The sequence below is a fragment of the Rutilus rutilus genome (genome assembly GCF_951802725.1).
Source record: "Rutilus rutilus genome assembly, chromosome: 2".
Lineage (NCBI taxonomy): Eukaryota > Metazoa > Chordata > Actinopteri > Cypriniformes > Leuciscidae > Rutilus > Rutilus rutilus.
Window position 1 is genome coordinate 31,331,689 of NC_140210.1, and position 10,867 is coordinate 31,342,555.

Here is a 10,867-nt window from a genome sequence, read left to right on the forward strand (position 1 = left end):
TACCGCCTTCCTGTAATAATGTAGGCAACCACTCGTTATGCATAAATCATGTAACAGTTCATGTTTTTGAACAGACATGACAATGTAAATGAGGGGGCTTAGGCCCACACGGGCCCCCTCGTGGCTATGCTGCTGATTCACATAAACATTGATCAGCGAACATAAACAGAAGCTCAACCAAACCTGCTTGACGCACGAGACCAAAACTCATTGGTTCTTGCGGAAGCTCAAACGTGCTGCGTAACACACGAGAACGAACACCATTGGATCTCGCACGTCAAGCAAACATGCTTCCGTTTACCAAAACTGTTGATGAGATGAGTTGATGAATGTTTATATGCGAATAAATAAATAAATAATAAATAAATTATATCTGCTTATCATATAAAGCCATCGTGTCTCTTTAGAAATTTTGGACTAAACCGCTCGATTCATATGTGGATTAGTTTTACGATCTCTCTATTAACCCTTTGAAGCGTCAAAGTGGTAGTTGCATAGACTGTCAAAGGACGGACAGAAATCGCTCAGATTTCATCAGAAAGATCTTCATTTGTGTTCATAAGAAAGGACTGAAATGATATGAGGTTGAGTAATTAATGACAGAAATTTCAATTCGGGTGAACAATCCCTTTGACATTCGCATAAAAAAAATAAAAAAAATGTTTTACACCATTTAAAAAACTGGATGTTTTGAACATTCAAGAAACATTTAGAAATAACGTATACATAATAAGATGGGAACATTAGCAAAACATTCTTCCATATTTTGGGATCTCAGCTATCTCTACATGATTGGCTTACATTCTATCTATCTATCTATCTATCTATCTATCTATCTATCTATCTATCTATCTATCTATCTATCTATCTATCTATCTATCTATCTATCTATCTATCTATCTGTCTGTCTGTCTGTCTGTCTGTCTAATACAACAAAATCGAAGCTTTCCAGTCTTCACTACCCCTGCCTCTGGATCGTTTTCCCCTTACGCATTCTTTATCAAAGGAGATAATGGTTCCTCGGCGGCTTCCGTACGCTGGATTTTTTATCGAAGCATCTGATTGGCTGCGCGGTGTAAACACCGTGGATATAGAAAAAGCGTTTCAGTTCATTGGTCAACAGTCACTCAGTCGAAACGTGTGGCAAACGTTGTAAAACGAATTAGGTGAGTGACTAGTTTATCTTCTTTAAATAGACCATTGTACTTGACCTTTGCGGGGGTTTAAATTATTTGCAGTACTGTAGCGCGTGACCTGCACTATGAGTTCATTGTGTACCACATTGGATTGTAATGCTAGCAGGCTAAGTTAGCCGCTCATGCTAAATGTACACCGGTAATGCCTAGATATTCTAAACAGCCCAAACCTCAGCACACTACAGCGGTTTAAATCATTTGTTGACTGGTTCATTAAAAACATGTGTTTAGTATAGTCAGTAAGCGACAAACTGATGTTACGATGCTCTTATTTGTACGGTGTTACACTCATATTTGCTAACAATGCAGGCAGCGTACAATTTCTTGCATCGATGATAATGTAATGTCAGTTGGTGATTTTTAATCTACAATTTCTCTATGTTTTCAGTGAAAATGAGTCTCCGGAAGCAGACACCAAGTGATTTCCTCAAGCAGATCATTGGGAGACCAGTGGTGGTGAAGCTGAACTCTGGTGTTGATTACAGAGGTACAAGTAGAAACATGTCTTTGTTTTATCAGTTATATTTCTTTAATCAAGGCTGTATGTTTGGTTTAAAGTCGGTGGGGACATCATGCAAGAAGGCAGGGGCAACTCCTAGATTAAAAAAGTTAAACAGACCTTGATTTTATTCAGAATGTTGTAGAGAATAAAATGGCATTGGGTGCTGGTTAATCTAGCAATATGGGGGAGAAAACAACATAATGACCTCATATCAGTGTAATTTCTTGTATATTTTCTGTTGCATCATATTAAATATGACTGCTGACATATCTTGTTCTTGATCTGAAGCTTTCAGTCTGAATTCTCCCGTTACTAGTTGTACAAACCTTTATTTTTTTTTCTCTTTATTACAGTAGTTTAAACCATTTTGACTCGACAATATACGAATGCCCCATGATGTTTCCATTTGTTTCCTAATGATTATAAGGGTTTACTTCACATGACTTTTACAAGTTTAGAAATCACTTTTAAAAGAAGGGTACCTCATATATCCAGTGGAAACTCTGTTGAAGGGGTTTAACATCAAATGTTTTAGTTGTTTTAGCTTATTGTAATGCTTCATTTGTCTTATTTTAAGTCATCTTGAGCCCCCATGGACGTTTTCTGAGAACAATTGCTCTAGTAAGTGGCGGTCATAAATGAGAAAAATCAAGGAAGTGCTACTCTACAAATAGCTGCTTTCAGACACTGCTTGACTTTTAACAGTCTGTTACCGATATACATCCACTGAATAACAGACTCAACTTTAATATCTGTAAAAATGTATGTGTGGTCAAATAAGTTTGACTTCGAGCTCATGACTTCTGGCACCTTAAATTTTTTTTTTTTCAGAGCCACATCAACTCAGTTTAAACCTTTTCTAAACTGGAGCAGGTGCACAAGTGCACCAAGTCCTGCCTGCGCCCCTGATCTACTGCCAAAATTCTCTAAAAATGCACATTTGAAGTGACCTCATGTCTTGTCCACAGGAGTCCTGGCCTGCCTTGATGGCTACATGAATATCGCTGTGGAACAGACAGAGGAATATGTCAATGGCCAGCTGAAGAACAAGTACGGAGATGCGTTTCTCAGAGGAAACAATGGTATGTAATGTCTGTGTGTTTTTCTCGTGTTAGTGCTGTTTCCTTATTTGTTTTTATAGTGTTTCTGTTATTGAGAGCTACCTAACCAGGCCCAGTAATGCACTTTCCAAATCTGTCTGTGAGCACGTTCTCAAAACTTTCACTTTTATAGATGTTTTGTGTATATATACCAAAGTTCATTGTTTTCTTTGTCTTCTAGTGTTATACATCAGCACCCAGAAGAGGAAGATGTGAAGCCATTTTACTTGTTTCTTTATTCATTGTTAGATAAGTGACTTGTTTGATATTCATAGTTCTTTGTTGGCTAACAATAATGTCTAAGTTTGTTTCATGTTTTGTAACACACAATGTGGTGTGCTGCAGACTGGTGCAGTAAATCATTTGTTTTTCAACAATAAATTTTGTGTTTTCCTGATTTATCTGTTCCTGAGATGCTTCTTTGTATATTTAGATAGTGATAATTCAGTTGTAAGGTATTGCTGATTAGCTCTTTCAAGACTGGAGGTTGATCAAGGCACATTTATCTACATATTTCATATTCACTGCTTAAATGGTTAGTTCACCCAAAAATGAAAATTCTGTCAGTAATTACTCACCCTCATGTTAAGAAATAAATTAACAAATTAAGATATTTTTGTATTATTTTAATACAAAAATATCGCAGCGCTTCTGGGTTGTACGTCGGAATGTAGGCTCACTATTGGCCAGCATCACACACATGACCAGCGACAGCCAATAGTGAGCCTACGTTCCGACGTACAACCCAGAAGCGCTGCGCTGTTACACTACGTGAACTCACTTAGAGGCCCACACAGAAGAAAATGAATAGTTGAAGAAAGTTGTTATTTTTGTTTGTTTTTTGCGCACAAAAAGTATTCTCGTCGCTTGATAAACTTATGGTTGAGCCACTGTAGTCACTTGGACTATATTAAACAATTATTACTAACTTTCTGGTCTGGCAAGTTTCAATAACATAGTAGCCTATAGAAGTCTTACGGGGTTGGAACAACATGAGGGTGAGTAATTACTGACAGAATTTTCATTTTTGGGTGAACTAACCCTTTAAATATATCTGCTATTTCACATTTGGTCTACTATAGCCCTCTGTTGCATGGTAATGTTTTTTTGTTTTCAAATGAATCGATTGTTTTTGAACCCTGATCTGCTACTGCTGGTGTCGTCTGCCCCTTTCTAACCTTCCCGTCTACATTAGGATGCCCCGATAAATTTACAAACAATCCTGGCACTGTGATACTTCATTAGGCGAAGGTAAAATAATGATAAACGTATGATGATTCATTAGGTTCCAAATGAGCTGATTGGATTCACTAGTGCTTTATTTTCATGTGGGAGCTGTGTGCTTGGAACCGTATTTCTTTTCTCTGTGTATCCACATGTATGCTCTTTGCCCTCGTTTAGGAGACAAAAGGCTGCCAAGGTCGGCCCTGAATGCAGGATGAAGGACACCGTATTGATTAAACCTTGTCCGTAACCGGAGTGAGCGGGGGCTTTCTAGCAGGAGCTTGGTATCATTATGGCGACCGCAGCAAATGCTTTCCTATTGTAATCAAAAACCAGAACCCCTCTCGCGACGCTACTTTGCGCTCAGAGATTAATTAGCTCTGTTCACGGTAATGACCCAATGACTAAAGAGTCTCTGTTTTATGAGAGCTGCTCTAATGACCTAGAGCAACAGCCTGCAACATTATAACTGGCAACAAATGCTGGCTTCAAAATCTGTGTTCAGGTTATCACCGTCATGTTGCAGTTATTGTATGGATGCACAATACTCATATAGATTTAATTGCGGAATTATGGGTCATACGGGGAGCTCAGACATTAGAGGTTTTCTATACTTGCACTTTCACATAATGCTATTTTGCTTGTGAAAGGGTAGGCATGTTTGTACTTTTAGGCTTTAGCTTTTATTAGACTGGATTGTTGCATTTGTTTATGTGAGTTTAAGGTCTGTAGCTCCACCAGCAGTTGGACCCTTACATTGCAATGGAACAGAGATTTGCCTCAATTCCTAAATACTTCAGTGTACAGTAAAACATATCTATTGTCTTTGACTTATGATGTTATTGACTGTCAAAAAAAAAAGACAAGCTGATTTATCAAAATCTTTTGTAATGCTGGTAATACAAACCTGTTATTTTAAATTGTAATATTTCACAATAGTACTGTTTTTACTGTTGTTTTGATCAAATAAATGCTGCATAATCTTATATCAAATGTATCTTTATATGGATATAGTTGCATATAGATTGTGGCTTTAAATATTTAGATTTTGTTTGGTAAACAAACGTACACCTTGACTGTAATACAAGTGGTTCCATCTGAGGAGGAATAAACCATTTCTCTCTAACCCCTAGAAATAATACAGAGGTTTCCAGTATTTACACAGCTATGCCAACAGAGTGTATGTGTCTGAGGCAATGCCATACAGCCATCCTACAGTGTGTGAACCTGATCTGGAGAGACTCTGCTCTGCCAGAGAAGATAGAAATGAAGGGATCAGCTTTCAGTCAATTCTTGCACACCATTTCAGACAACATACGGTTGGAGCTGTGTTACATGGGTTATCATTGTATGCAGTTTTTATTTTATTTTTATAATAACTTAATTTCTCAGAGTTTCTCTGAAACTTTTTACTTACCATGATAGAAACTCATGTGGATGATGTACAGTTGTCTATATTTAAGCTTATGTATATTTATAAACCCCCCCCCCCCCTTTAAATAATGAAAAATAAGGTCCAGTGGCTTTATCCTTACACTGTGAAAAAATACGTGAGTCATTTAAGCTCATAGGTTGTTGTTCACTAGCGTTCTACCACATGCAGACTCTTAATTTAGACTCCAATACTGTCAACCTTGGCCTGGAATGTGCTCCCTGACCTTATTATCTGAAAGGAACTGTTGTGGATGTTTGCAAGAGGGGGTTGAATGATTTATCCGGACTAACCTACAAATGGCAAAGTGAAGCTGCTTGGCTGGAAGAAGTGGCGTTCATTTTGGGGGGAAAAATGCCCTGGGGGTATGTTGACCCTGACAGCAGCGCTTGCTAGTGTGTGTATATCGACATCTTGTGGCTGTAAATTATACCTCTCTGATGAAAACTGATTACTTCAACGTATGGGATTAAGTGTGCTGAAGCAATGGGAGTCTGTTCATTGATTTTGGGAAAGACATTTTCTTGAATCGCTTAATGGTACAATATGTATGATTTTTGCATTAAAATATCCAAAAACCACTAGAACAATGTTGTATATTTTATTGACTTGCATTATACCAAATGTTTCCAACAATGTTTAAATCCAGAGAAATCCGCAATTTTAACCAGTGACTGCCCATGTCGGTAAAAAAACTGCGCTTTCTGAAACAATGTGGTAGTAGTAGTTGTAGAGTCAAATCCAACGGTCTCTGGTAACGTCTAGCAAGCCTCAGTTGTTTGTTTTGCACATTCGTGATGGACCACAATTATTCATTATCGTTTGCTGTGGGTTCTGTCGCCAAAGATAACCCCATAAAACGAAAATGAGGACAACATAAGTAATTCAAATTATTGACAACAGGACAACTCCCATGATCCCACGTTCTGTCACTGTTGTTTTGAATAAGTGGCCTCTAGCGGTGAAACTTACATACTGTGCCTTTAAGAGAATATGGCCTCCATTTTTGCCAATTAAAGAAACATTCACGCTATGGTACCTATACTTACACAGTTTGCAGTACATTCCATTATTCAAATAACATACAGTAGGCTATTCAAATTATGTTCTTCAGATGTGTTTGTGTGTTTAATAGACCTGTGGTTTTCGAAACCTTTTCAGGTGGTGATACAGGCCCTTTATACATTTACAAGCTGCTTTTGTTCTTATTTCATTAAAATGAATTAAACTGATACTTTTAACCAATTAATCTAAATGAGCCATTAAGTCCAACTACTGAATCAAGTGGTTTCCAACCAACCTTCAAAATTGGTTCATGATGTACGTCATCTGTATTTCATATTATGTATTTTGAAATATGTTAGACATAATATAATCAAAACTATAGATTATGAAATAAAACATTTCTCATTGTTTGTGTTTTTTATGTTATGTGTTTTGCAAAGTGTAGAACACAGTGTAGTTATTAGCATACCGTTAACTAATTAGCCTGCTAGCTTAGCATATACCCTATGCAAATGCTTGTTTACTGTATAAGTTTCTAAATGTATTATGTTTTTTTAGCAGATATCTTGTTTTGCTTTAATTTGCATTGCAGCAGGAACATGATTTACTACTTGCAATTGCGTCTGTTTTCCTGTAACTACACAGTTTCAAATGTCTATATCTAATTTGTCAATGTTTTGAATGTGAAAGGCTTCCGGTGTCGTCCGATACCAGATATTTAAATATTACAAAAACAGTCCATAATGCTGCTTGATATTTCAAACTGGTATTTGTTATTGTATTACTTTAATTATCATAATCATAACACACTGATTTGTAGTAATGTTTTACAGCTGTGCAAATAGTTTTACGGCAGTGCACTTTGTTATTCTTGTAGTTATTTAACTATAGTGGCTCATGAAAAATTGTCACTGAAAATAGCTTGCTTCCGTGTTGCAAAATAAGATGGATGGATGATCTCAGAGCTAACAGTCTATTTCACTGGGTCTTTAAGCTTTTGGCTCATAAGCAAAAAGCTAATGAATAACATTCTCCTGCTCAAGAAATGTCAGCTCACAACAGCAGACATCACCAGAGGTGTTCTGGCATTACGTTCATTGCCGCATCTTAGGACACGATAGGCAGTTGGGCCAGCCCATCTCCCTGTGCATTTCGAGTCTCGCATGAAATACAGACTAACCCTGCACTCAAGCAATTAGCCCCCTTCACAACACCATTTTGACTGCCAATTTGTCTACCATGGAACATAATGCAGAGTTGTTGGCAAGCGCCCAGCATGCTAATGGAATTGCCAGAGTGTTTTGTTTCTCTGCGAGTAACCACGGTGGCTTTGTGCTGTCAAGCCTCGGAGATAGCCAATGGTAATTGAGTGTGTCCTGTAGCTGTCACGTTTAGGAATCACTGAGCACCTTTGGTCTCGCACATTATGACATCAAGGGCACAACTGGGATTCAAAGGAGAACGTGTGCAGATGGGACAGACAAAGGGGTGGATAGAGAGAAATAATAGTTAATTAAAATCACCTTTAACAGCTGGCATTTTCCTTAATCTTTGTTTGATCTGAAATATTCAAGGGTTTCATTGGTACGAATTGTGACTAGAACAGAGGAGCACAGGATAGCTCCATCAATTTCTCTGCAAATCCATGCACTTTTATTTTATTTGTCCTGGAGTTAATTAGAGTCAAAGGGTACTTAAAGTGCTATAATAGTTCAGTCTGAAGCTGCTGCCACAAATATGTGCAAATGCCAAGTTGCATGCACTCTCGCTGCTGTCAATTACCGTCTCATAAATGTTTGGTTGACATTTTAAATTCACGCTCTTGTGCAGCACCACTTAGCCATTGTATGTTCATAGTTAATAGGGAGATACTTTATTGATCCCTCAGAGTAAGTTTAGTGCAAATCAGCAGCAAAAGCTAACAGAAACATCACAGCTATAGGCCTATTTATGGATGTTTCAACCAATGCTGCTCATACACTAAATGACTTTCAAAGTTGTCAGGTTGACGTTATTGTCACTTTTTTTTTCAACTGTCCGTAGTCGTTTCAGGTCAAAACCCCTTTCACTCTGCAGGGCTCGGATTACAGGCATGTCTAGATATTTAACCTGCTATATATTTTAAAAAAATTCAAATAGTGGTTGTCACTCATCTGAACAAGCAGAGCCTCTGAATTTAGGCTTTTGTTGGCTGTCAACGAGTGGGAAAATCAGGGCTAAAACTGTGTTGTGTGTGGGAGGCATAAGGACACTTTTGGCCCTGTAGCGTTTTAGAAGAAAAAAAAAGTCTCTAAAACACACTTTTCACACTCACGCTAGTATTTTTGTTTGTCCACTAACAATCTTCAACAGTTAAAATTCATGCATTCATTCATGCAGGTTTTTTTTATTTCTTTTTTTTTTTTTATCATGAAAACCCAGTGTCATTTCTAAAATGTAGTATTTTCTATTTTGGGGTGGAAATGACGGCGGTGGAAATTACAGTCTTGCTAAGGATAATTAGAATGAAATGAAATGAAATGCCACACAATAAACATATTCTGTCCACAAGTGATAATTACCTGACTATTCTTGTTTTTGTTTTTTTTGTCCATAAATCTCATATTTCATCTCAAGGTCTGCACTGACACGGTTGCCTCCTCGTACACTTCAGAAGAAGTGGGCAGATTTGTTTGGTTTAAATTACGCCAGCTGTAAGTCATCCCTCATTTTTTGAAGAATGGAGAATTTGCAATTGTTTTCACTATCGATTATGACAGTTTTAAACGTGAAAATTCATTATGAATGATGAATTGTCATAGTTTGAGTTTAAACGGCTGGGACAAGGATGCAACTTTTTAAAAAGTAGCATACATTATTTATGAAGGCATGGTAAAACCATTTAAATGTGATCTTCATATAACAAAAATAAGTAAAATGATAAGAAATAAACCCCTAAGTGCCAAAGTTGAAGAAACACCTATAGGCTATATATACACAAAGTAACTGTTACAGGAAAATGACAAGAAAATAGTAGTGTGGCATGAGTGGCTGAAAACAAGATTGCCTAACCATTCAGACTCTCTCTCTATATTTTTTAAATCATTGATTCCAAAACAGACATTTTTCTGTTTACCAATTATTCCCTATAGCCAATACTGCTCAAGGGTATAGTGAAGTCAGAGAGCAGAGTTATGACTGGGGAGTGTCACACACACACACACACAATCTCAATCTTGCCATCCCAGGAGACCAGCCAGGGTATTTTCATAAACATAATTAGGCTGAATCAGTAAAGCATCGTCTTGCATGCCAATCGCAGCGTGTTTGCATCATGGCAGAGACACAAAGGCTCTACCGAGATGAGATTGTACAGTTAGGAGCTGTTAGACTCAAAGTGACATGGCAGGTTGAGCACTTACGTCTGCTCTGCAGTGTCACTTTGAGAATTTTATCGACCGGGATGTCAGAGGAGAAGATAGCTGCTCGCTGCTCTTACTAAAATGGATGCTGTTAGCGAGCTACCAAAACTATGTCGCCATGGCATGCACACTTGGGAGGGGAGGACACTGATAAATTGCATCAATGAGAAATACATAGTGCTTTTAATGTGTCAATACACATACTCCATTACACTGTATCATAGCCTTTTATCCATTAGATATTTATATAAGAATGTCAGGTGCATTTGTTTGCATTTACCCTGGGCTCAATGGCAATGAAAAACCTAAAAACTGGATAACTATTTGGCAGGTTCCCGCTTTAAAATCCAGTCAGGTTCAGAGATGGTTCTTCAAAATGTTCAGCAAAGGGCAACACAGGTGAAAGCATGATAGAAGCTTGTATTTCATCTTTTACAGGGACTAACTTTCTCATCATGAGCACTGCAGAGACATAAAGAGATAAAGCAGATACTCATTTGTGTTATCTAGGCATTTATAATCAAATATATATGATGCTATAGAATTAGTATTTCATCTGTATGATCTGCCCCTAAGAATGCTATAACTGATCACTTGGAAAGGTTTGTAAGCCTGTAAAATATATCAGGATTAATGGAGATTTCACACATTTATGCTTGCAGTTTAAGTGTTGACAAATGTAGAATAAGTAAGGCTTTAGATCGGTGGAAAGAAACCTCAGTGCTGGTTGGATGCAGTCCTCAAGATTCACTGCAGTGATTTTCACCAGTGACATCTCATATTGTTCTAGGAATAGCAAGCTGAAATACAGTAGCTCATCATTAGATAAGGAGGTCAACCTTGAAGATCTCTGCCACCAAGTGGTCAAACTGCACCATGCACTTTAAGGCATAATTCAGACTCCAGGCAATAGTTTTGTTGTATTAAAAGTGAATTATTATGGATCAGTATTTAAAGATGTTGTGTTTTAACGTTTACAATGTTTCAATATTAAACGATTTTATCAG

The 10,867-nt window shown here is 37.5% G+C and overlaps 1 protein-coding gene across 1 annotated transcript; it reads left to right on the plus strand.

The window, feature by feature from the left end:
* The first annotated feature begins 1,072 nt into the window (after nucleotides 1–1,072).
* On the plus strand, nucleotides 1,073–3,195 carry lsm6 (LSM6 homolog, U6 small nuclear RNA and mRNA degradation associated). Its single transcript, XM_084392815.1, has 4 exons — nucleotides 1,073–1,166; nucleotides 1,585–1,683; nucleotides 2,667–2,780; nucleotides 2,980–3,195. The coding sequence occupies exons 2-4, from the start codon at nucleotides 1,590–1,592 to the stop codon at nucleotides 3,012–3,014; spliced, it is 243 nt and encodes an 80-aa protein (XP_084248941.1). The 5' UTR covers nucleotides 1,073–1,166; nucleotides 1,585–1,589; the 3' UTR covers nucleotides 3,015–3,195.
* Nucleotides 3,196–10,867: the final 7,672 nt, after the last annotated feature.

Bases quoted from the DNA above. Each gene is read 5' to 3' on its own strand.
- lsm6 (XM_084392815.1), top strand. From the start codon at position 1,590: ATGAGTCTCCGGAAGCAGACACCAAGTGATTTCCTCAAGCAGATCATT. The intron at 1,684-2,666 runs GTACAAGTAGAA...TCTTGTCCACAG, and splicing joins CTCTGGTGTTGATTACAGAG to GAGTCCTGGCCTGCCTTGAT. The intron at 2,781-2,979 runs GTATGTAATGTC...TTTGTCTTCTAG, and splicing joins GTTTCTCAGAGGAAACAATG to TGTTATACATCAGCACCCAG.